This window comes from Rosa chinensis, chromosome 4 (genome assembly GCF_002994745.2).
Source record: "Rosa chinensis cultivar Old Blush chromosome 4, RchiOBHm-V2, whole genome shotgun sequence".
Classification (NCBI taxonomy): domain Eukaryota; kingdom Viridiplantae; phylum Streptophyta; class Magnoliopsida; order Rosales; family Rosaceae; genus Rosa; species Rosa chinensis.
The window spans coordinates 42775574-42802794 of record NC_037091.1 but is presented as its reverse complement, the minus strand read 5'-3'; the positions used below and the strand labels follow the sequence as shown (position 1 = coordinate 42802794).

At 37.1% G+C, this 27221-nt stretch overlaps 2 protein-coding genes across 14 annotated transcripts; both read left to right on the top strand.

Moving 5' to 3' along the window:
• Positions 1 to 256: 256 nt before the first annotated feature.
• LOC112198084 (3-dehydrosphinganine reductase TSC10A) lies at positions 257 to 5773 on the top strand. 13 transcript variants are annotated; one of them, XM_024339124.2, is made up of 8 exons: positions 257 to 414; positions 547 to 609; positions 1922 to 1995; positions 2823 to 2885; positions 3248 to 3257; positions 3342 to 4145; positions 4300 to 4590; positions 5492 to 5773. In XM_024339124.2, exons 6-8 carry the CDS (start codon positions 3464 to 3466, stop codon positions 5497 to 5499), a joined length of 981 nt encoding a protein of 326 aa, XP_024194892.1. In that variant the 5' UTR covers positions 257 to 414; positions 547 to 609; positions 1922 to 1995; positions 2823 to 2885; positions 3248 to 3257; positions 3342 to 3463; the 3' UTR covers positions 5500 to 5773. The 13 variants fall into 13 exon arrangements, with proteins under 13 accessions (XP_024194892.1, XP_024194891.1, XP_024194889.1 ...); XM_024339123.2 differs by having other exon boundaries at positions 2789 to 2885; XM_024339121.2 differs by having other exon boundaries at positions 2779 to 2885.
• A 275-nt stretch (positions 5774 to 6048) lies between these two features.
• On the top strand, positions 6049 to 8076 carry LOC112197964 (peroxiredoxin-2F, mitochondrial). The gene is made up of 5 exons (XM_024338949.2): positions 6049 to 6323; positions 6418 to 6447; positions 6565 to 6723; positions 7418 to 7512; positions 7754 to 8076. The coding sequence occupies exons 1-5, from the start codon at positions 6117 to 6119 to the stop codon at positions 7857 to 7859; spliced, it is 597 nt and encodes a 198-aa protein (XP_024194717.1). The 5' UTR covers positions 6049 to 6116; the 3' UTR covers positions 7860 to 8076.
• The last annotated feature ends 19145 nt before the right edge of the window (positions 8077 to 27221 follow it).

Genomic DNA, 27221 nt, shown 5'->3' with positions numbered 1-27221 from the left:
ATAAAGCAGAACATAGTTTTGCGAACAACCTTTCGTTGGCAAAGTCTTCTTATAAAAAAAAAAAAAAATTGGAACATTTCTGTAACAAAACTTGTGTTGGCAAAAATCACATATAAGAAAAATAAATGGATATTAGACACACCGGGTGACACAGCAGATAATTAATTAAATTTTTTTTTAGAATAGAACATGAATTTCTTTGAAAGTAACGAAATATGAATGTATAATATCGAAAGAAAAAAACAGAAAATATTTATTGGTCAGGTACTCTACTGCACAAACACAAGTGCACGTCAGCCATTGACCGGGCGGATCTACCCAATTTTAGAGGCGGGCCGCAGAGAGCACAGACATTAGTTACTCCATTCACACTATCATCCCATCCCTTATGAATCACTAGAGAACCTGCTGGAGGTAGTTAAGTTATCGATTTTGGTAGTTGGTTTCAAATCTTTTGGAATTGCGGTGGGAGAAATAGGAGGCACTTGTTCTTAATTTCCAGCCTCAGGGGCGTATTTAAGTAATTAACACTTCCTTTCATTGCAGTCATCTTCTCCGGCTTTCCCCCATCCAAGCTTGCTTTGTTTTCTGATTTGCTCCAAACGGGAGGTATTTCTTTTCTTTTCTGATAAGTCTCTTGATTGCTTTTTAATGGGTTTCTTGTTGATTTCTCATCAATTCTGTTTACCATTGAGGAGTCAAAGTTTGATTCTTGAACTCCAATTCCCAATATTTATTTATGTTTGATACAGCAAGGCCTTTAGCTGTTGTTAGTCAAATGTCTCCCAAATTTGGACAAAATTGCTATACAAGGCCATCTCCTGTACCGTATTTGCTTACCCTGAAACGCCAAAGCCCACAGTTTAGCTCCAAATTCAAACAAAAGGAGACTTCTAGCAATAAAAGATACATGTTTCTAAGACAAAAGGAGAGTTGTATATAACATATAACATATATTAGTTCCTAGTTCCTCCATTATTAAGACTTGTTGACCAAACCTATTACCACGTATCATCTGATTCCTCAGCTCATATTTGCCAAAACCTTTTATGCATGTTCTTGTTCATGATAACCGGTTAAGTTACAGCCATATATTAATTGTTCTTGCATGTTTGACTACCTACAGTAGATAGACTTCAATCTGCCTATCTGCGTTTCATCTGGGTATTCTAAGCTACCTGAATACCTCCAATCTTACACTTACATTTCACAACTTCTACAAATTTAATTATTTTCTGTAACTCACATTTCCCTCAATTGGTCCTCTTTTTGGGTTGTTTGTATTGGATTTTACAGTATTTAGAGGATCTAAAAATTTCACCTTTTTGTCAAGTTTCTAGTTCCTGCAGTTTACTGTTTATTCAAGTACTGGGTGGGGATTGGGGTAAATTGCATTACTTCTTGTAAATCTTTTGCATTCTGTATATGTGAACTGGCTGTGATTTTCTGGGGAGTTGGTTTTGAGTAAATGGTATGAAATCTGTAACATTCTACTAGCAAGACTAATCTTTCTTTTTCTTCTTTGCTGTGCACTCAATTGGTTTTTTGGTTTTTGTCTAAAGTTGTTTCCAGGTCAACATAGTTTCCCTTTTACCCAACTTTGTGTTAAGGAAGCTGGGAAGGACTGTGTCAGTTTTGGGTCATTGTTTATATGTTCTGATCATAATGTTTTGTTTGCCTAAACCTGTAGGAGTTTTCATGATCAGTTCTTGACTTTTTTGTTCATAATTTGCTGTTAATATAAATATGTAAATGTGTAAACTTTGCTTGATATTTTTGTTTGTATGAAGGTCTGTTCTTTGCTATTGTTGTTTCTATATCCTATACCAATATCTGTGTGTGTTGTTATTAACTAGATTTCCCAACTTGACTCAATAGAAAACAGTTGATTGAGCCTTCAAACATTTAAAACCAATTGCAGGTGCTTGGCAGCAAAGGGTGAAGTGTCTGGTGAATGTGAAAGATTTTCCAAATATTATCATTCGCTTAGCCCAGGTGAATGATTCAGTATTTCTTAGCTTAATTCTTCTGCAACTGACAGAAAGTTTACTCAGGCTTATTCAGATATTTGCATATTATGTAATTCTAGGGTAAGATGCTTAATTAAGCACTTACATGTTCTTAAGTGACTGAAATTTAAAACATCGGGAAAATAAATCAAGAACACGTACCATTTTAATCTTTTGTAGTCCTGTTTCATAATTTTGAGATAAAAGGAACTTTGCAATAGAAAGCTCTGGTAGTAAGTTCTCCAATCTGCAATTTTAATCATAAGGTGAGCAAGCTGGGTTATTCCAGCATCTAGTATTGCCTTATCAATTGCCAAACAATGGTTATGGAATATGACATTTCAGGGATATTTCAGGGTGGGTTTGGTAATTGATTCAGTTTTTAACCATATCGGATAATCATACAGAGAACATATGGTTGAAAGTTGCATAGTACTTGGTTATTGATTCAGTTTTTCGTTAATTACTGAGAATTTTCATTGATTCAGCAGTACTTGTGAATCCTCACATTTATTTTATCAGGTGATTCAAAGATCAGTTTTACACTACAAAATAAGCCTTGCGAATGCATTACAATGCTTTTATATTTTGTGAAGGGATCAGGATATCAGTTCCCATTACTAAACTAACCTACAAACAAGACTTTGTATTTTGTTGTATAGATTAAAAGATGAGATTTACATAACAAAATTAACATGCCAAATAATTTGCATTACAGTATTTCTATTCAATCATCTTAATGCTGCTCTTATTTTTCTATTTATGCAAGTCAACTGTAGGAAATCAAATTGTCAAGAAAAATTCTTTTTGTAGTTTGAAGAATATCGTGGTGGTATTAGGAAGACTGAGGTGAAGACCCCTCACTGTTTACTGCAGGTATAATTTGCTCATTATAGTTAGCTTAGTTTTAGTTCTTTGATGATTTTAGTTCTCTAAGAGTAGCATTTAGAGCAGAGTTCAACTGTGTATAATTGGATGCACCACAGTTATTATTTCAATCATGTTAAAGGCTCCAAAGTGTGTGTGTGTCTATATATATATTATGTTTATTGGTAGTTGCTGAATAGAGGAAAAAAAGAGAGGAATAAAAATATGCAAGCATAGAAATAAAAACAAAAAACAGATGCAAGTAGAAGCCATATTTAACTGATATACAAGCATAGATGCCATGTTGTCACTGTTTCTCTTATTACTGTTATGGTTCATTCACTTTTCTGCATTTTTTTTTTCAAGTGCAGCTTCTGTTGGGTGAGGTTTTTGGTGCTGAGTTTGTTTTGGATAGCTTCCCAGGTTCATGTGCTTACTTCCATTTTGAATTTTGGGATTGGTTAGTCGATGCACAAGTGCACGTTAGCTGTTGACTGGGCGGATCTACCCAAATTTACAGGCGGAGAGCAAAAACACTAGTTACAACTTACAACTACTAGTCCCCTCTCAACTCCACACCACAATCAATGGCTGACCCCAACCTCTCCTTGCTCTCTCTCCTCCTCCTCCTCCCTCTCGCTCTCCTCCTCCTCCTCTACCTCATCGTCCGCCCCCGCCCCGCCACTGTCCCAATCAAGAACCGCCACGTCTTCATCACCGGTGGATCCAGCGGCATCGGCCTCGCCCTGGCCCACCGTGCTGCCTCCGAGGGCGCCAGAGTCTCCATCCTTGCACGCTCTCTCGACAAGCTTGAGGAGGCCAAGAACTACATCCAGCTCTCCACTGGCATAGACGTCGCTGTCTTTGTGGCCGACGTTCGTGACTATGACGCCGTTTCCAAGGCGGTCGAGGCGGCGGGCCCGATTGACGTGTTAGTAGTCAACCAGGGAGTGTTTGTCCCCGGGGAGTTGGAGAAGCAGGGATTGGATGAGGTCAGGTTCATGGTGGACATCAATTTGATCGGTAGCTTTAACGTGATCAAAGCTGCCTTGCCGGGAATGAAGGACAGGAAGGACCGCGGACCGGGTTCGATTGCTCTGATGTCGTCGCAGGCTGGTCAGGTTGGGATTTACGGCTACACGGCTTATTCCGCTAGCAAATTTGGGCTTCGGGGTTTGGCTGAAGCTCTGCAGCAAGAGGTCATTGCGGACGACATTCACGTTTCACTAATTTTCCCTCCGGATACTGACACTCCTGGACTCACTGAAGGTAAAGAAACCATGAATCCTGTGGCAATTATTGTCAATTTTAGCAATGTGGGATTTCGATGCGTCAAGCTTTGCGTTTTGTATGTGATTTTGATTTGGGACTTGTGAATTCTCTTGGTTAGTACTGTAAATTTGAAATGTGCACTCAATTGCAGAAACTAAGAAGAGGCCGCAGCTGACCAGCATTATCGCGGAATCCTCTGGTGCAATGAAAGCTGAGGAAGTTGCTAAGAAAGCTTTGGATGGAATCAAGTCTGCGTCTTTTATTGTACCTTGCAACTTTGAAGGGCTTTTGTTGTCTATTGCCACTGCCGGGTTGTCGCCTCAGAGATCGTTCATTATGGCATTTGTGGAGGTGGTTGCTGCTGGTATAATACGTATTGCTGCCCTGGGTTTTCAGTGGAATTGGTATACAAGTATACACAAGTGGCATGGACAAAACAAAAGTAAGTAGACTACTTTTGGATGTCACTTCTTGAACAGTCTGGTTTTAGTGTTGAATTTGATATTACTGCATTAACCATTATGTTTTTTTAACACACAGTTGCCAATTATTTATAATCTTCTTGCTGTTACTCTATCTTAACAAGTAATCTGGCTAGTTTTGATGCCTGATAGCTTTTACCATCTCTTGTGTTTACAGTTCAGATGTTCCATGCACTTAAAAAGTAAAGAACCTTGAAATTGAAGAGGGACTTAATATGTTAGAGACTTATTATCAATTCCTTGCCATTTTGGCTTCTTGTTTGAGTGCTGCAAGCCTACAGAGTATTTCAATCATCAATAGATGCACCACCTAGGAAGAGTGACTTAATAAACATAGAGGATAGCATTAAGAGAAGAAGCTTAGAATAGAATGGTGTGTTATGTAATAGGTAATGACTTAAAAATGAAAATACAGTCCATCGTAGGATGGCGTGCTAGTTGGTAGGAGATTAGGCTTTGTGTAGCTAGCTTCCAATAATTGGGGAAGAGGAAGGCTCTGGTGCTTCCCCTGCTAGTTGGTAGGAGATACAAGTGAAATTATTTTGCATCAAACCAGCCACAGTAAAGAGTTGTAGTCTATTCTAGTCATTTGTTTCCGCTGTGTGCAGTTCCTTATTTATTTGGTGTATTGACACTTGAAGTACTAGCTTCCCTTTTACTTAAATCATTTTTCCTCAATGGCATCTGTTCTTTGTTTGTCCAACCACAATGGTATTTCAAATTTTCAAGAACCCTCTTTTCCTTCTAAAGCAACACACTAAGAATCTGGTTGTTTCCTTTGACTGCGATGATTTCCATTCATCAATTGATTATCAGTGAAACTCACACAAGTTTTTGTTTTCATATGATTTCTTATTTCAGGTACCTGAAGTTCTTGCTGCTTGATTTGGGTACTTGGTGGATTTCAGCTGTTGAATTATAGCGCTGAACGAAGTTTGCTCGGAGAAGAACTTCAATTTTTGATTATGATGCTTTCATGGAGTTTTAGAATTTTAGACACCGGGAAGCCGAATTATATCTTCAAACTTTCAGTTTAGGCTTTGAATTCCATTTTGTTTAGATTATCGCGTTTATTGACCCAGAACGAATGTAACTCCTATAAGGGTATTGATAATCGAAGTGTGTAGCGATAATTTGAAATGAGTTGCCCTATTTTGCAGCAGCAAACATTCAATAAAATCTCTTCTAATGAAATAATTTGCTACATAAGTTCAGACTTCAGAGTGAATCAAGTCCTGGACTTGATGGTTAAAATTCACTCATTATAAGTACACGGTTAATGGTGTAATTTTTTTTTATCCTTCATTTATGGCAATGTTTCTTTGTCAAAGGGTTAATAGTGAGCCCGGGTGAACCGGATGAACCGTTACGTCATATCTCATAGACCGTAATAACCAGCTATTAGTTTAAAACCATTATCACCGATACCCAGTGTGTTCTGGACCAAAAGCAAACCCAAACGAATCGAGTGAGTCGACTCAGCTCAATGGCGTCTACACTTCTAAAGCGAGCATCCTACTCCGCGATGAGATCGGCCGTCGGAATCGGAGCCTCCTCACGAGGCTACGCGGCGGTGGCAGTCGGGACGGACCTAGTCTCCGCCGCACCCGATGTTTCCCTCCAGAAAGCTCGGAGCTGGGACGAGGGCGTCTCCTCCAAGTTCTCCACCACTCCTCTCAAAGACATTTTCAAGGTCTCCCCTTTTTGTCTCTCTTATCCACTACCTTTCTTCACATCTTATTTCCAACATTTTGGGTACTCAGTTTTCGTGAATTCTGTGTTTTCAGGACAAGAAAGTCGTCATCTTTGGCCTCCCTGTAAGTTGCTCTCTCTCTCTAATGATTTATGTTTTTGTTTTGTTTCTATTTTGCTGAGTGTTTCAAGTTTGCAAGGGATTTATGTAAATGGGTTATTGTTATTTGTGTGTGTGTCAGGGTGCGTATACGGGGGTTTGTTCGCAGCAGCATGTGCCTAGTTACAAGAGCAACATTGATAAGTTTAAGGCTAAAGGGATTGATTCTGTGATTTGTGTAGCGGTTAATGATCCCTATGTTTTAAATGGATGGGCAGATAAACTTGAAGCCAAAGATTCGGTATGTCATTTATCTAACTGCTGTTCCATCTCTTCGGATTTCCAGAGATGTTTTCTCAATTTGCGATACCATGCTCCTTTTGTACTGAATATGAATTCCCTTATTCTCTGTATTCGCTCTTTATTTTACTTGGGAAAGTAGTTACTTAACTGTTAGCGTGGCCACTCATGGATCACTGGATCATTTCAATTTTTGCATTGTAGTGAGAATTATATTATGAGGAAGTTATCTGAGTTCTAGAGGATTTAGCTTTCCTTTATGTGTAACTTTTTTTTTTATATTATTTTTTCTAATCAGTTTTAAGTACTTTAGGAAATAAGGTAACTCGTCCATAATGAGCAATTCCTTCAAAGTGTAGCAATAGTATGATTCAGTTTTTCCTTCCGTTCAAAGTTCCAAAATCATATTTTGCATGGTAGTGAATTATATTACCAGTCACTATTGAGGTCAATTGAGTTCTAAAGCAATTAGCTTTGTTTGTTCATACTTCATAGCTTCTGTTCATGTTTGAAATGTTGTTTGTCAATGTAAAGTAAACTAATTAAGGAAATAGCGTAACTTGTACATAATGCAAAACTCCTCCATAGTGTGGCAATGGTGTGTTTCAATTTTTCCGCTGATGCAATAGTAATTTTATTGTTTCCGCTTAAACTAGAGCACCATTGTTGACTTAGTTGAATACTTGCCTTAATAGATTGAGTTCTATGGGGATTTTGATGGGAGCTTCCACAAAAGCTTCGAGTTGGATAAAGATCTCTCTGTTGCTTTGCTTGGACCTCGTTCTCAGAGGTATAATCTCTAGTCCAGTTTGTTTGTTGTTAGAAATTAGCTTGCATTGAATTAAAAAATAAATAAATTATTAGATGGTCTCGGACTCATTCTATCGAAAATTTATCAACACAATCCCTCCTCATCCTCTTTTCCCTACTATTGACGGATAGAGCCACCCTCAGTCTGTCATTCTATTTGTGTTTTACTGTATGCATTCAAGTTTGTCAGTCTTGAAGATATGGTTACTCTCTTTCTGCAGATGGTCGGCATATGTGGTTGACGGGAAGGTTAAAGTTCTAAATGTTGAGGAAGCCCCATCAGACTTCAAGGTCTCTGGTGGAGATGTCATTTTGGGACAGATCTAGAGACAGGCATGAATGCTTCTGAGACATGTCATCTGTTTGCATCATTGATAACTTCAAGACCTTGTATGCTAAAAAGTACCCCAGGACCTCATTAGTTGTTCTCCTTCAAAATAATATGCTTCCTATGCAAGCTTCAAACTACTCTCGACTAACTTCTCTTTTGTAATGGGGCAAATGGTAAATGGCTTAACTATGATGGAAAGTGTTATCTTCACCACATCATCGTATCCCAATCATGAAGAGATAGCTCCAATAGTTCAATTGATTCAAGTTAATACCAGAAGGTAAAAGCTTAACAAGCTTGTTATACCATCAACCCCATAGTGCGTGCAGTGAGGAATAATATTTGTGGCTTCAAGTTTCATAATTCATCTTACCCCAATATCAGTATAAACAAACATTAGAATGATTAGATCGAATTTAACAAATATTGAAAAACCCACAGTTACATAATACAAAAGAAGTTCCGATCACAAATGGGCAATGACCCACAAAACAAATGAAAGGGTTTGCTCCAAGTTGGACTAATTCATAGGACTATAGGAGATGCAACATCCACACTCACAAATGACAACTACAGTTTTTGTGCCGGTCAGTCTCGGAGTTGATAATTATTTCAATCTCACAAGTCTTGGAGCATTTTTGAAACTTCAAAGCTTTCTTATGCAACTTCTCTGCTGTCATTCGACGACTCTTAAAAAGATGACTCTCAAGGGTTGAAATAGTTAACCACCTAAGAACTTCACTATACTGCAACAAATATTTGACCACTTCAAACTCATCATCCTATCCCATGAAATTAATGACAGAAATGGTCCTGAGGTGCGAGGAAACACAAATAGGAACAGCCTCTGGTGGATTGAAGGGCCGGTACCCTTTCACATATTCCTGTTTACCCCATGTCCAAGTCCAAATATCCAAAACAATATCTTCCAGATTTGGTGATCTCTTGAGCAGCTCGATTACATATCCCCAATAAGAGCAACGAAACAGGCCAACCTTCAAATGCTTCAAATTATGGAAGGAAGGCAGAGAACGTGCCGAAAACACAGGAGTTAAAAGAGACAAATATTTAACACCAGAGACTCCTAGCAAGGGAGGTGCGCTTTCAACACGATAAATATTCTCTCCGTTATAACCATGGATTAAATGGATCTCAGCTTTGACCATGGCTTTTGCATTGTTCGAAAAGTAGTAAGCTTTGCTCTTTTTGCACTATGTGTTAAGGGTATAATAGGTATTAGATAGGAGTGGTTATTTTAGAATAGTATAAGAGTCTTCACTCTGTAATATTCATCATCAGTTGAGTAAAAATGTAACCCTCACAAATTTTTCTTGCTTTCTCTTCTCTCTTTACCTTTCTTCTTCAATGTTTCTCTGTATTGCTTTCATGGTATCAGAGCTCAGGTCGATCGGTGACCTAGATGTTCTTGCTTCCTCTATCCTTTGCTTTCACGTTATCAGTTTCTTTCAATTTTTATTTTCCCCAATTCCAAACCCTAACCCCCTCCCTCTGCCATGGATCCTTGCTCGATGCTTGTGCTAATCGGCTCCCTATTTCTCTCTGATCGGAAAGAGCTTATTCGTTATGTCATGATACGATTTCAGTACTTCTGGAGTGAAACTCAAACTGAGAATGCAAAACGTCGTCGCCTACTCCTGCGCCTCAACTTGCATCGGAACCTCTGCAATATAATCATCGCAGCCTCTACTGGAATTTGAGTGTGGACTCATCTCGATCGTTTGGTACAATCACAGAGATTTTGGTAATTTCTTTCCGATTGGCATCTCTCTTTTCTGCTCTTGAGCTATTGTCTATCATGGAATCTCTGTACTTGGTTGTTATGTCTCGTTTTCATCCATCCATGTTGAAAGTATAGTTGAATTAGTTGAATTTTGAAGAAGAAGAATTTGTGATATTTTCAAGAAGAATTGGTGGAATCTCTTTTCTGTTGAATTAGATGAATTTCGAAGAAGAATTAGTTGTATATATTTGACGAAGAAGAATTGATTGAATGTTGAAAGAAGAAGTGAATCATTTTTTTTGAAGAAGAATTATTAGATTTTGAACAAGTAGAAGATTTAGTTGTAAATATTTGTGAAAGAAGGAGTGAATTTTGAAGAAGATGAATTGGTTGAATTTTGAAGAAGTAGATGAATTAGTTGTATATAGTTTGAAGAAGAAGAATTGAATGCAGTTTGAAGAAGAAGATTTAAGTGATTGTTAAAAGAAGAAGATTTAGTTGAATAGAAGAAGTTTTTCTTTTCCTTTTTGAAGGGATGGTTATGGTTCTAGATATGATTTTGGTGTTGGTTATGGTTTTAGGAGTTATGGTGGTGGAAGGAAGTTTAGTGAGGTGGATAAAGAAGATATCGAGAATAATGTGGCAGAGTATTATCAACAACAGATTAAAATGATTGAGTTCCATCAAGAGGTCCTGGTTTGAGTCTCCATGCTTCCAGTGTCCATGATTTGAGAGTATTCTTTTCTCAATACCCAGTTGAAGTGATGAAAACAAATCCATTCCGTAGTCGCAAGGATCATGAATAGAGAATGGAAACTTGTATGGGCACTCTTGTTTGTTTGATCACAACCTTGTTTGCCACTGATTTCTAAGGCTGTCAAGGACATTAAACCAGCTTTGGAAAAGCACCTTATCCTCTCCACTATTCTTATGACTATTGGAATTGCAATTATTTGCTGGGGTGCTCTGCCATCATCCTTCACAATCTACAATTTTGGAGTTCAGGAAGTTGTAAAGAACTGGCAATTGTTCTTGTGTGTATCTGCTGGTCTTGAGCTGGACTACTATTGGGTTCGTCACTGCATATCATACTAGCAATTGATGCAGCCCCATGCAAGATGTTGCTGATTTCTGTAGGTTAGGTGCTGCCACCATTGTTTTGTTTGGGCTTGCTCTAAGATACAAGTCAATCATCATTCCAATTCTTGCCATTCAGATGCTTCTTGATTGTTGCAAAAGATGTTTTTGGTCAATTCTGATGATGAGGGGAATATATTCTGCTACATACGGATTCAAAGAAAATCTCTTGGCCTTTTGGCCTCTATGTGAATGAAGAGCAACCATACGGCAACCAGCTTAAGTGTAGCATATTTGAAGCTCGTTTCTTGTGCTATTGGGGTTTTATTTGATGCTTTGATAGATTAGCAGGGTTTTTCTTTGTTCCAACCATTATGCTTGGGTGCGATACCAAAGCATATGGTTGAGGGGGTATGTTAAGGGTATAATAGGTATTAGATAGGAGTGGTTATTTTAGAATAGTATAAAAGTATTCACTCGGTAATATTCATCATCAGTTGAGGAAAAATGTAGCCCTCACAAGTTTTTCTTGCTTTCTCTTCTCTCTTTACCTTTCTTCTTCAATGTTTCTCTGTATTGCTTTCACTATGGAGGACTCAACTCATTTATTTGTTTCTTGTTCCTTCGCTCAGCATGTTTGGCAATGGTTGTCATGCTGTTTTGGTACTTCGTTACCAACTCATGGCTCAATTGGTGATTTATGGAGTACAATTGTTGGTACACCGTTTTCTCCTCAACTAAAAAATTTATGGCTTGCTGGTTGTCTGTTTGCTTTCATGGCTACTTGGAAAACACGTAATAAGCTTTGTTTTAATAATAAGAGGCCTTCTCTTAAGCGTGTTTTTCGCCGTATTAAATCTTGGTTGCGGTTTGCTGCACCTCATTTTCCCGGTTATTCCTGTGGTGTGTTGGATTCTCAGTTGCTAGTGAGCCTGGGAATCCAACCAGTTGCTCACAAATCAGTTGCTCCTCAGTTGGTTCTTTGGCATCCCCTATTTTCCCTTGGATTAAGCTTAACACTGATGGGTTAGCTAAAAGTATTCCTGGCCCTGCAGCTTGTGGTGGTGTTTTTCGGGTTGCGAATGGTCAATATTTTGGAGGTTATTGTCAAGGTTTAGGTCAACACTCAGCTTTCTTTGCGGAGTTAATGGGAGTTATAATTGGTATTGAGATTGCTTTTCGAATGGGTTGGCATTGTATTTGGTTGGAGAGTGATTCGACCAGTGTTTTAGCATGTATTTCCTCTACCTCATTTGCACCTCCTTGGTCACTGCGCATTGCTTGGTTGAATTGTTTATCTCACATTCAGTCAATGACATTTCACTGCTCTCATGTTCTTTGTGAAGGAAATTCTGTGGCAGATAGGTTAACAAATTTGGGTTTGGCTTCTTCATCTCTGATTTGGCATGCCTCACCTCCACCCGAGATCTCTCCATACTTAAGAATGGATGACCAGGGGTTCCCTTATTCTCGTGTTTCTTCTTGATGCTGCTTTGGGCTTCTTGGAGTTTATCTCTTTCTTTTTCTCTGTTCCAAAGATGGAAATTTTTTTTTTCCATCTTTTATTTCTTTATCTAGTCTGTACTTTTGGGGTTTGGCTTTTGTCCTTCCTTCTCTTGTTTGTATTTTTCTTTATTATTAATAAATAAAAAATAAGGGGACAGGCGGTGGGTTGCCAGAGTGTGGTAGGCCCTTCACCTTTGGGTTTGAGGGTGAGACTTGCTCTCTAAATTGTCTACTTCCGAGGAGCTAATATCGCCTCATCCCTTATTTTATTTAAAAATAATAATAATCCAAGTTGACCTAAGACGACAAGGTTTTCAAGCTTTGGGGCATTGATAGAAAACCTGTACATATCCACATCCATTAAGCTACTTAGAATTCTAAACGTTTTCAATCCTGCTGCAAGGATATTTAGAGTATAGACATTTCCAATTGTACATACATCGATGGTCAAGTCTTCAAGCACAGGACACTTGGAAGCGAGCATTTCAAAAATTGAGGCACTTTCAGGCCAACCAAGTCTATAGTGGAGGAACATGAGACTTGGAAAACAAGCTGATGCCGAAGGAGGAGGAGCAAGGTTCATACAATTTGAACTCATCTTCAAAGCCACAAGAGTTTTGCATGTGAAAAGGCTCACAGGCAATTGAAGGTCTCCCAACCTGCTAGAACCATGATTATCAAATATATGAAGATCAAGTTCAACTATGTTATGCCTCATGGCGTCGCATATCCATCTAGAATTGCCAGACATATATTCATCTCCATTATAATAGGAATTTCGACTACATGGACGAAACTTTTGGATGTTTGAAGAGGCATGCAGTGAAAGAACACCATCAACAAACTCCCCACATTTATCACTTGAAACTTCGTGTGGGTCGAAGCCTAGGTTGGGAATAGAAATCCAAAGGTTGTTCCATCTTTTAGACAAAATAGTGGTTCGTACTGCATCTCTCGTGGGAAGGAGAGAAAGGATGTGAGAGAGAGTATCATCCGGTAATTGACTGATCTTGTCTTTATGTATAGCTTCCCACGCCATTCTTCTCGCCATTCTGGCCTCGTACTTTTTCTTTTCCCATTATTACAACTCTATCAGTCTTATATATACTACTTGATCGATGGCTTTCTATAATTCCATAGTGGATTGGGTTTTTAGGCTGTTATTTAAGGAAAGATTAACTAAGAAGCTGATCAGTTGGCGCACAAAAATCCCGAGTTTTGCAGGGAAGGAGATTCTGATTAAGGGAGTGGCTCAAGTTATTCCAACATATGTTATGAGTTGTTATATGCTTCCTAAAGGTCTTTGTGTTGATCTCCACCAACTTTGTGCTCAATTGTTTTGGGGAGATTCAGATTCTAATCGCAAAATTCTTTGGCGGTCATGGGATAGGATGTGCCTGTCTAAAAGTGAAGGAGGTTTAGGTTTTAAGAATCTGCATGCTCATAATTTATCTCTGCTTGCGAAACAGGGATGGAGGTTAATCACTAATCCTAATTCCTTGTTGTCTCGTTTGCTCAAGGCTAGGAATTTTCCGAATGGTTCTTTTTTGGATGCAGATATGGGGGATTCCCCCTCGTATGCATGGAGAAGCATTATGGAAGCTAGAACTGTCCTTCAGGCTGGATTATTTTGGCAAGTTGGTAATGGCTCCTCTATTCATGTTTGGAGTGATCAGTGGATTCCAACTGTTTCTCCTCATCAACTCTGTAAACCGGCTGCTTGCTATGTAGCTCGAGAGGTAGTGATGGGGGATGTCTTTGCTTCCACCTCTCTTGGTGATCCTTTTAGTATTCTCTGAAAGTCACTTTGGAAAGCTAAGATCCCTGGGAAGGTCTCTATATGTATCTGGCGAGCTTGTCATGATGTGTTACCAACTAGGGAGAGTTTGAGTAAGAAGGGTTATACTGGTGATATGGGGTGCCTGCTTTGCCTTCACTAAGTTGAGAGTGTTGGACATCTGTTATGTGGGTGCCCTACTGCGCAGGAAATCCTTACTGCTCCTCCTTTTTCAATTCAGGTTCCTATTACGCATTCTTTTATTTTTAAGGAATGGTTACTTAAGCAAGCATCTACTCTTTCCTCTAAAAAATTTTCTAAGTTGTTGATGCTTTTATGGGTCTTTGGAAGAATAGGAATGATAAATTGTGGAATGATAATGCTAAAAACGCTTCTACAATTGTTGCTTGTACTATGGCTTAGTATGAAGAGTTCCTTCAGGCTAATAGGGGTACGATTATGGTAAACGATAGGAGGACGAAAGCTATAGTGCATTGGTCTCCTCCCATGAGTGGCTTATTGTGCATGAATGTTGATGGTGCTTATGTTTCTTCTCTACAACATGGAGGCATTGGCGGTGTTCTGCGTAGTGAGAAGGGTGAGTTCATTGCAGGCTTTGCTTATAGAGTGACTAATGTGTCCTCTGACTACCATGCTGAGTTGCTTGCTATTAAAGCTGGGCTAGAGCTCATTCAGGCACTTGGTGTGTCTAATGTTGCACTAATGAGTGATTGCTTAGAGACTGTGAAGGCTGTGACTGCAGAGGATCAAGACTTCTCTACTTTGGGAATCATTGTTGAAGAAATTAAAGATTGCTAGGTGATTTGCTTTCTATAGATGTTCATCATACTTACAAGACCGCTAATCATGTTGCTCATAGACTAGCAGTATTTGGTTTTGATTCTGACATTCATATGGAATGGTTTTCTCAAGCTCTAGAGTGTGTTCTGGATGCCCTACAGTATGATTGTAATCGTATAATTCATTAATAAAATTTCAGCTTTACCTCAAAAAAAGAAATGTATATTTAGTTAAGATTTATAGAGTGAGTAAATCATTGAAATGACTAAATTTTTTATTTTAAAGATAATAATTTGTTTGTAAATTATATGAGTGAGGTTATTTGAGAAAGTTTAGTGAGTAAATTTAGTATTTGAAAATTTGATAAGAGGTGTAAAAAGCTGAAATTAGGGGTCAAATGAGTAAATTTGGAGGTTCCAATAGAAAATTTATCATAACACCCTTTGATTTTTTTTTTTATCAGAAATAGCTTCATTCAATCAAACTGCAACTACAACGCAATCATAGCACCCAACAAAGATTACATCAAAGGACAAACACCAAAGGATGACACTACTATGAAAAAGAGAGATTGACGCGTCAATAGATCCAATATCGAAGACTGACTTGAGTAGCTGCTTGTGTTAAATTGACCAAAATAAGTAGCAATAACTGGAATAGGATCTAACCACAATAGAAACCTATTGGGTGGGCCATCTCAGGATGTCAGGACCCACCCCGAAGTTTCCCCCTAAACTTCGAGATGGACCTGCGGGGCCCACTATTCGGAAAAATTCGACAGAACTTCCCCTAAAAGCGGACAACCCAAACCTGTTGTAAAGACATAAAGATGATATATTCCTAGGTTTAACCCAATTCCAAAATTCTGAAGTCACTTTGCTTCCCAAACAAATAATCCATAACTACTAAGCATAAAAGTCTAAGTGTAGAAGAAAAAAAAAACATGAGGACTGATATATTACAACCCACAGTTCCAACCTTTCCACTTCCTCGAAATTACACAAACCCCGACATGTTCCAAATTATACAAATATTTAAATAAAGCCTCCTAAGGTCATCAGAGCAATCTACAAAGAATAAAAATATAATACATAAGGTAGGTTAATAAATAACCTACAGAGGATAGGTGACAATGATGGTGCTAAGCCTCAACTCCTACGCCGAACAGCAACACTGTGAACTGGGCATTTGAAACCAAAGAGCCCAGGGGAAAGAGTAAATAAAACGTTAGTGTGAGTGGATAAAAGAATAAGTACTTAAAAGAAAAGGAGGGTTTCTTACTTCCCACATTTATTCTTTTAAAACCAATCCAATGCATTCAATAAGGTAAAAAAAATTATCTTAAAAATCAAGAATTCGTAAAACTAAGCAAGCCCCGCTGGTTAAGTGATATTCTGACTAGCCCCGCTAGTCAAAGATAAATAAAAAGTATGGGAAATGCGTCATCACCATACGGTAGAAAGGGAGCCTCCCAGGCTCGGGTCGGAGTCTCCCACACTCTTGAGCATCCCATGCTTGGCTCTACTCACCCGCAAACACAAAGTAAGCGGGGAGGAGTACTAATAGGCTAGCTAGCAATAAATATGACGACCCAGGTATGGTGGGTTAAAACAATGAAAAATCGAAAACCAAAGGGCTTCCCCAATATCTCACAAGAAGAAGATATAGCCAATGGTGTGACCCCGCACACCCAAAATATTCTCAACCTCCTAAACCAACAAACGGGATTAAGGTAAATCCATAAATCTCTATGAAAATTTATTTCCGAATATTCTTCAGAAACTCAAAATTTATTAATAGATATAGCTTTAAATCCCAGAAATAACCTCCAAAAACAATTCATCGAAAATTATTCCAAATAATGAGTTAAAAATGGAGCATAGCACTTCTAATCCGAAATCCAAACGACAAATAATTTATATTTAACAATTGGATGATATTCTCAACAAAATAAAAGGGTACGTAATTTAAATAATTCCTTAACTTAGAAAATTTAATTGCATGCATTAATTTAAAATCAAACGTCCATTCACAGTATCCGGCTAAGTCTGTCGTCGATCCGCACCCTCCTCATGGGAATCCTCCTCACGTCCTGTATAATTAAACGTTCGTAAACCAATAATTACAGGACTGAAAATTAAATTTACAATAGAATAAAACTGAACCCAAACATTGTCTTATACACCTAAAACTTCCCAATCTTCTCCTCTATCTTCAATTCCTTAATTTAAGGGCTTAGGGCAGGATCAAGGAAATCTGATGGATGGATTCCTCATAACTCAATTAACAAATTCCACCTTGGAAAAACAATATCGAAAACCATCCACACTCTTCACCAATTGTACTCAAGATTACAATTATGGAAACTACATTGCACAAGTGATTAATTAGCTAAACAGCAGCAATTAAAATCCTGCCCTACACCTCCCCAAGCGCCACCCACAGTGGCGGCCACCCGCCGGTGACAACCTCCACAATCGGCTATCAAATTCCAAGTACAACATCATTTCAACCCACTGATCATTTCTCTCAACTACAACACATCCAAATTTTACCTTGAAATAGTCGAATAAAAAACCCTAGAAATTGCAATCGTTAATTCGGCCTCCACACTGCAAATTGAAATGAAAGACCTTAGGGGAAATGATCTCTGGCAAAAACCGAACCTTCGACGCAGGTTTGGTGACCGGAGATGGCCGGAATCGCTGGAAATCGACGAAAACCCCAAACTGCAGCTATGAAGAACTTTGCTTCGATCCAAGGTTTCTCGGCCAAATCGCCACAATCTAAGGCCACTAGGGTGCAGAGAGGAGGGAGGCGCCCCTGTGGTGGCCGGCTGCACGGCAGTTGGTAGCTGAAAGACGTGGAATCGAAGGAAGGAAGAAGAACCCGAAAGGGAAGAAAGAAAAGTCGGGGGAGAGGAGAGAGGGAAGGGGTGGGTTTCTGGTTTTGGAAACCTACCTCAGTAAATTTCCTTATTTAACTAAATTTTTACCATGAATAGTAACTTTCGTATTTCACTCATAGCTTTCACATACGAACTCCAATTTTTACGTACCACATATGCACGTGCTCGGTTTAAAGTCCTCTATAACTTCCATGAAGAAAATTTCCTCAAAAACTGACTCGAACAAAAGTCAACCTTTTAGGGCCACTAAAATATTAGCACGAAGTAAAAAATTAAAAGTAAACGACATTTACCGTCTAAATGGTTAGTAAACTGACAAATCTAGATTCGGGACGTAACACAGGATCTTCTGAAAACCTCAACACTTGCTAAAAATGAAACACTCGGCATGAAGCTGGCGTAAAACCACGACATGAAGATGCAATAGGACTGGGTTCTATTAGCAACAAACCAGCTACCCAAAGCCAATCGCTTGCCTGAATCTATGACGACAACCGAAACTCGACAGAGTTTAGACGTATTTGAAATCTGACAAACATATCCAAAAACTAAGAACACCAATAAAAAGCTAAACAATAAACGCATCAAAACGGCAATAAGAGTCCAGTCCCAGCCCTCTAGAACGAAAGTTCATACCCCGATACTTCACCAATCTAGAAGAAAGATAAGCCCCACACTGACAGACACACCATCACCAGCATCCTGCCGTCACGAGGCAGTAACAGAATCGACCCAGTCAACACTTTGAGCAGTTGCCGCCGCCTCCCCAACAACAATTTCAAGGAAGGCTTGACAAACCTCACACCATCTTGTGACCATGACCCTATCCGATCATCTTCATCGCCACCACCATCCGAACAAACCCATAGCACTGCAGCCCGTGCTGCCACCACAGTCAAACCTGATCTGGCTCCCATCCTTTCCACCACCGCAGTGCCATGCCACACTGCTGCACAACATCGCGCCACCACGGATTGAATCCGTTCGACAATTGCAACCCGATCCTAAGGCAGAACAAAACCATAATGTTGTGGTCGCAACAGCCCAAAATATGAGATTGCCGCCCTCGCCCAAAACTCTGGTGCATCGATGACTCCAGACTTCACCGCTGCTCAACCGCACAGCACCGCTGCTCCTCACCTAAGGTCGTCCACAAGCCGCAAAGGACAGATAGAGATCTCTCTGTCCGACACGGAAAACAAACCCCAATCCCCTTCCTTGGGCCATAACACATCCTGAACTCCTCGTCGGAGTGTGTAGAAACACCACAGACCATCCTCTCCCAGGCTGAAACGCACCGGCAGGGAGCCAGCGGCTTTCAGCCTGGAGAGAACTCGCACACCGTCGGTTTTTTGTTCCTTTTCCTTCCCGTGTGAGGCGCGTTCCCTAACCAGCCTCCAATTTGTTTATCCTATATGTTTATTAGTTGTAGACTTAATACCCTTTGACTTATAAAATAAAAACTCATAATAAAATCAAGGGTTATTATCACAAATGGTATCTGAACTATACCTCAATCTTATCGATGGTACCTAAACTTCAATTTTAATCACAACCAGTAATTTCATTTTAAATGGTACCTAGAGCCACCTCTGGTCAATATTCCGACTAAAAACAGCTTGTGAGGCGATCATAGTGATGATTTTTGATGATTTCAAGGGTTGCGATCATATATAGTGATGATTTTTTTGGTAATAGACTTGCCTTAAGCTTGATTTTTTTTTTTTTTTTTAAGATTTGGCTTTTTTGGCTAGAATAGTGACCAAAGGTGGCCTTAGGTACCATTTAAAATGAAGTCGAAAAGTTCGGGTACTGGTTGTGATCAAAATTGAAGTTCAAGTACCATCAATAAAATAGAGGATAAGTTTATGTACCATTTGTGATAATAACCCTAAATTTTATTTTCATAAGAGGCTAGAGATACATTTTTAACTCTATGTTTAATTGAACTTCTATTTTTATTAACATATTAATTGATCAAATATCTAGTAAACAAAATTATTTAAATGGGTATTTTCGTCAAACTACTCTTGAGTATAGGTCATGTGTTTTGCACATGTTAGTTTTTAACGAAACATTAACAGAAGTTAGTGATATGTACCATTTGAAATGAAATCGAAAAGTTTAGGTACTGGTTGTGATCAAAATTGAAGTTTAGGTACCATCGATAAGATAGTTGATAAGTTTAGGTATCATTTGTGATAATAACCCTTTATTTTATGATGATGCTAGGTTTTAGAAGACAAATAGTTTCCGTAATTCGGAAGAATAAAATAAAAAGAGAAGAAGGAAGAAAAAAGTAAGTAGGAGACGCTCATTACATAACTACTAGGAAACACGCATTATATTCACCTAAAGCATTCTTACCTACGTTATCTCTAAGATGTCTACAATCACAGCCAAGAAATAGGAGATACTTTGGGATACCACATACTCTAACCTACAAATACAGAAGGGCCACAAATAGGAAGCTAAGTTAAGCTTTTCCTCATGTCAAATGGCCATTAAAGAAAACAAATATTATAAGCAAAATCATTTTGAACTCTAAATGACATAGCAAATATAACATGTATAGTACCAAACTGCAGTGTAAGATTTTCAAACAATTATATTTAATTTGAAATAGTAACAAAGAGTCTATGCCTTTCTTCCTGGGACTACAGAAGGAGGGATCAGTTACATCATGCATAGGTTCTTTATGAGGAAAAAAAAAAAGTAATAAGCCAAGCACTATTAGTATTAGCCTCGTGAACAGAACAATGTATATATCTAACAAAAAGATTTCACCAGAGTTAGTTTCATGATCATCAAGGTTGGTAATCCAAAATATAGAATAGTTACTAGAAATTATGTCCGCGCTTTGCTGCGGGTTGCGGGATTTAGTTTTCTGAATTTGAAGCCTTGATTGAGCTAAAGTAGATCTTAGTATCAGGGGACATCATTAGTTTGATCTCCATTCAAATAGAAACTTAAGGCCAAATTATTTTCGTTCAGATATTAATATACTATTACACAAAATTTAGAAAGAAAAACGACACTTAAGAGTAGAATTTTATATAACTGAATTTTAGCAGCCACTTCTGCTGAAAAAAAGCTAAAGCTTTCTTCAAAAATTGACCAAAATCTTGCATCTCTCCTGAGGTTCAATGCACCATTGCCATTTTGAAGTTCTACTAATCTCAGTCGCTGCGAGGTAAAATGGTTGATCATTAAATTCCACAATGCATATTTGACAAATTTTCTCAATCTGATATTGAATTATAGCCAGAGCTACAACATTGTCTTCTTCGATTTCTGGAAGTTGATATTAAACACCAGAACTACTTGGAATTGATTTAATGCTACTACAGAATTATAAAGCGAGGGTATGAGATGAAGGTAGTATATTACCATAAGTGGAATCCATGTATTACAGGAATGAGCTTTTTTCTTCTTACCAAAAATGATATAGAGCAAGTGTTAATACTTACCAAGAAATGTGGGGAGTAAGGAAATGCAGCAACCATGTATGTATTTACGTTGAGTGGTATTATGTATTTGGCTGCTTCAGCTCTAGCCTTTTTTATGTGTTTGGAATTGGATCGATTAATCCAATGAACAACCTGAACTGTAGTATGTTTGTGAGAGATTATGTGAAGGAAATTTTTTATACCAAGGGATAACTTCCCACTTTTCTCTAAGATTTACCAGAACCCTGTGGCTCTGAAGGCCAAGACTCATGATTGGGTTAATGGGAAAAATCTTGAGCACATCAAAAATTTTCTGTTATCTGTATCTCTAAGGTGACCTTAATTATCTTTGCCGATGTTTATCAATATTTTTGTTATGTTGAAAACTATTTAAATCTAAAAATGCAGTAAAGAAGATATATTGGTCACATTGTCTGCAAAGATATACTGGTCACAACTGTAAATACCTCTGTAATCTTTGTAACAGAGGATGGTATTTTTAACATAAACCCTTTTTACAATGAAATTGGACGCTATGGAAAAAAAGACCGTCGAATTAAACCTCCTTAATCCCCCTGATATATGGTAAATAATCTCAACTCCAAATTACCTAATGTTCATACTTTTCTTTGTTCAAGTCTTTAGACTATTGTACTTTATATCTACTGCTATAAGTTGCAAGTAGTTAATATTTTTGTTATCCATAATGATAAAAAAAAAGGCTAGTCATGGAATTTCAAAGTAGATATAAAGTAAATAAAATATTACTTGTCCACAGGGTCAAACAATTATTTACATCAAACCAGATATAATTAGTTAATCTGTAACACATGAAGAAGTTTGACAAAAAATAGTTATGTCATGATATAAAAATGTATTAAACGCGCCATCAATTAGTTGTCGTGATATACTTGTCCAAAGGGTCAAACAATTAGTTGGTCAGTCAATGGAGACTTTTCAACATGGAATTTCTGGGTCAGTGGAGACTGGAAAAAAGAAGGCAATGGCAGCGGGAAATTGTGAAGCAAAGGCAAGTACAAAATCGCCTTTTTACACTCAATGAACATGTGTGAATAGTAAACCGACCTTTCGTATATTAGTAATGTGGGCAAGCTTCCTTCAAATAGCAATCAATGAGATTAGTCAAGAAATGAAAATAGTAATAATTAATACTAGTACTGACAACAGCATTACAGTAGTCCACGAAGTCAATAGTTTTGCCGAAATCATTATGCAAAATAGTTGCACACAAACCCAACATCATACAACATCATGCAAAGTAGCCAAATAGAACCCATAAACAGAGAAAGATGAAATTAATCGATCAACTAAGATTAATTGATTATCGATTAAAAGCATGAATTGCAACCAAGTAAAGTAAAAAGGCCCAGAGCGCGTACCTAATTGACAATGACAAATCAAAGAGATTGACAAAGTTTGAATACATACCCACTCCGTTGTGATTCTGTTGACGTCCTACACATCTTCAACTAAAATTAGGAACCCACAGCAACCAAAGAGAAGAGATAAGAAAACATTACCCAAAATTCTTGAGCCATATTCCACAGATGCTGGCCCAAAATTTTTCAGCCATATTCCACAAAGAGATTGACCAAGTTTAAATACATACCCACTCTGTTGTGATTCTGTTGATGTCCCACATATCTTCAACTAAAACTAGGAACGCACAACGACCAAAGAGAAGGGATAAGTGAACACTACCCAAAATTCTTCGGCCATATTTCACAAATGCTGGCCCAAAATTCTTCAGCCATATTCCACAAAGAGACTTACCAAGTTTGCATACATACCCGCACCGTTGTGATTCTGTTGACGTCCCACATACCTTCAACTAAAACTAGAAATCCACAACGACCAAAGAGAAGAGATAAGCGAACGTTACCCAAAATTCTTGAGCCATATTCCACAAATGATGGCCAAAAATTCTTCAGCCATATTCCACAAAGAGATTGACCAAGTTTGAATACATACCCACTCCGTTGTGATTCTGTTGACGTCCCACATATCTTCAACTAAAACTAGGAACCCGCACACAACGACCAAAGAGAAGAGATAAGCAAATATTTCTCAAAATTCTTGAGCCATATTCCACAAATGCTGGCCCAAAATTCTTCAGCCATATTCCACAAAGAGATTGACCCAGTTTGAATACATACCCACTCCGTTGTGATTCTGTTGACATCCCACATATCTTCAACTAAAACTAGGAACCCGCACACAACGACCAAAGAGAAGAGATAAGCAAATATTTCTCAAAATTCTTGAGCCATATTCCACAAATGCTGGCCCAAAATTCTTCAGCCATATTCCACAAAGAGATTGACCCAGTTTGAATACATACCCACTCCGTTGTGATTCTGTTGACGTCCCACATATCTTCAACTAAAACTAGGAACCCGCACACAACGACCAAAGAGAAGAGATAAGCAAATATTTCTCAAAATTCTTGAGCCATATTCCACAAATGTTGGCCCAAAATTCTTCAGCCATATTCCACAAAGAGATTGACCCAGTTTGAATACAAACCCACTCCGTTGTGATTCTGTTGACGTCCCACATATCTTCAACTAAAACTAGGAACCCACAACGACCAAAGAGAAGATATAAGCGAACATTATCCAAATTAAATTCTTGAGACATATTCCACAAATGCTGGCCATTGAGAAATTGGTTTATCTTGTTGCTGATTGAAAGGACAACTTGAAAACTTGATCATTGGGTAGTTGTCTATATCGCCAGTGATGGAAGTCCATAGCTACCCCAAAATTATCCCTGCCTATTCAAATGGGACTTCTCCCTACCCACCACACTTAGTACGATCACAAAATTTGTGGTTTACTGCTGAAACATGCGGTTCTCAGCCGTAAAATTGATCGAATTCTGGCCATGGATCTTTCCATTTGATGACAAAGAAGGCAATAAGACAAAACCCTAGCAGAGCTCTTTAATTTTCACAAAAAATTACTTCTTTTCAAGAGATTTCTATCCTTATTACCTTTAACAAAAGATTTTCTTTTTGGGTTGGGTTCAATGGCCACAAAATATGACACAAGTTTTTACATAGATTCCTGACCATTAGATTTTATGGCAATCAATGTGTAGATTATGGATGACATGGCATATTTATGGTAATTATTTATTTTCTATTTAATGATTTTATCCTAGCAAATTAAATTACTTTACTCACAGAAAAAAAAAATATTTATTTATGTCTCCTTCTCTCCTACTGCACTCATGGCCGCCTTCTACTCTTCTTTTTTTTTTTCTTTATTTGCATTCAAATCAACGGTGACAATGATTTGCAGAGAGAAAGGCATAGGTCATTATAGGCATTTGTATCATCTTGAGAATGGATTCCTCGACTCTTTGTGAAACTGGAATACTGGGTGATAATTAATGATTTCCTTTGAAAAAAATCTATCAAATTGGGTTTAGATTCGAAAGTGTTTTAAGCTTTTGGCTTTTCAACCTCAGCCAATTTGCGTTTCATCTCAGCCAATATGAGTTTATGAATTATGATTGATGACTTGATTCACACATTGTCTGTGTTTTGTGAAATCACTGAGGGCATTATATCTTGGTTTGTGAATCTGGTCAAAATTAGAGAAACATAGAATCGATCAGGAATACATATCTTGTCTTTTTTTTTTTTTTTTTTTTTATCATATTCATCAATGTTTGTGTGGATTTGCTAAAAAAAAAAAAATTAAAAATCCATTAGAGAGTGAGAGAAGTAAATGATTTTATGATTTTATCAAGATAAATGATAACAGCAAAATTAAAAAATTACTTTTTTTTCTTACAAAATATAGAAATAAAAGGTTTATTTGATATATCATATATGTCATCATTTATAATCTACACCGTCAAATGTTATAAAATTTAACGGTTAAGTGTTATATTTTGTGGCCATTGAACCTAACCCTTTTTTTTTTTTGTAATTTTACTTGTTTATCCTTTTTCATCAATGAGATTTTCATAGTATCTTTATAAGGGGTATTTACGTAAAAAAAAACTTTATTTTAGCTAACAATCTTTTAATTTTAATGAAGAAATTAATTAAAATAAAAGAATCCTAATACATAATTATCTAGAATCTGGATTTTCAAAAAAGTTCTGGTAGGTTCTTATTAGTAGTCAGCAATGCAAATGTCTTCTAGGTGCCTCTAACCTCAACAAACAAAAATTTAGCAGTATCAAACTTAAAAAAGACTAAAATTTTGCAACATTAAAAACTAATTCGAGATTTAGGGTACTAAATGAAAAGAAAAGAAACTAAGAGACGCGAAATAGATGAAAGGGATTGTATGACAGAGACACTGCTATTGGGAGGTATTGGTGTTTAGAGGTTCTTATGCAGAAGTTGGAGAGCAGTGGTTGTCATATAGTTCGAAGAATTGAGATAAGGGGAAAAGAAAACTAAATGGAGAGTCTATTTATTTGTGAGATCGAAACTACATTGTTTTAATACCAATTAGTCGCTACACACTATTTGTTTTTGCCAAACCCTACCTAGATGAAAAGTTAAAAAGAAAAAAGAAAAATACTACAAACAAAATTCGTCCCTAATTGTTTTCGTCCAACTAACCGCTTAAATTTTACCAATTATTTACAAAATCTAAAACCCATAGGGGATTAAATTAAATTTTGTCCCCAATTAAGTTTTGGGATAGATATTTTTTATCCCTAATTGAAAATTATTTGCCTCTAAATAGTGTCGAATCAAGAGTTTTGAAAAACAAAATTTTTAGGGACAAAACAAAACTTTTTGTCTCCAGTCATGTGTTTGGGAGATCAAATCCCAAAAAGTTTTCTCAAGTAGTGCAAACTGCAAAGTATTCTTCTATATTGGAATTTTGAATCTAAGGGGGGTATATTGTATTTGGATTTGTGCAGACTTTTTTTAAATGACAGACTTTTTGAAAAGTCCACAAACTCTTTAAAAAGTTGATAAACTGTTTTGGATTTCTTAAAACCATTGATTTTAGCAACAGACTTCTATTGATTCATAAAAATCTATATACTTTATTATGAATGACTTCTACAGATTTCCTAGGATGTACAAAATATAAAATTTAAAAAAAAAACAAAAAAACAAAAACAAAAATAAAACAAATGCAACCCAAACACAAAACAAAATAATAACTTGTTGTCTCTTCAATGCTCCAGTATCTTCTAAGAGAAATTGACTCAAATAAATGATTGTTAGTCTGTCTAGCGAGTTTATTCTCATTCATAATCTCCCAACAACATAAATAATACAATATAGATCACTTGATGTTTATGGTTAATTATTCTCATCAATTTTGTTTTCGCCTATTAATATATATTGTAGCAATATTGGTCAATGTCTTGATCTATAATCAATCAATTGAAATTCAATTGTTCAACCTTTTTTTGAACCATAATATAAATTCAAATTAATGAGAATAATTAATTAATAAGATAAAATTTAGTATTCAAGGTCTTAGGGTTAGACCACAATATTAGAGTTTCATAAATCATTTTTATTGCTATTAGGGTTCGAAGTATCACAATTGAAAAAAAAAAATCACATTCAATAACTACAATGAACATGTTGGGTATCAAAAAAGGTTGATATCATAAAAGATTAGAGAAAAGACAAAAAATTAAGAAAGAGAGATAATGAAGGACAAACTTCTTCGTGCGTAGAGAGAAGAACTTTGATAGACCTTTTTTTTTTTTTTTGAAGAGGAAACTTTGATTGACTTTTGAAATCTTTGGTCTGGAGGCTGGAAAATTATTGGAGTTTGGTATGTGTAGTTAACACTACAAAGTCCATAATTATCCATGATTTTCTAATTCCATAAGTATGAATGATATTTTGAATACCTCTGTACTTTTATTCATTTTTAAAAGTCCTAATTGAATTACCCTAGATTTTGGTTGAATTCATGAAGTCTTTAAAAATCATAATTGAATACCTCAAGATTTTCATGGACTGTTAAAGTCTATATTGAATACACCCAGATTTTTAAATTCCATAGATTTCTTTAAAAGTTCCACTAATTCCATATACAATACACCCCCCTAACTCTACATTGCAAACCCCTAATC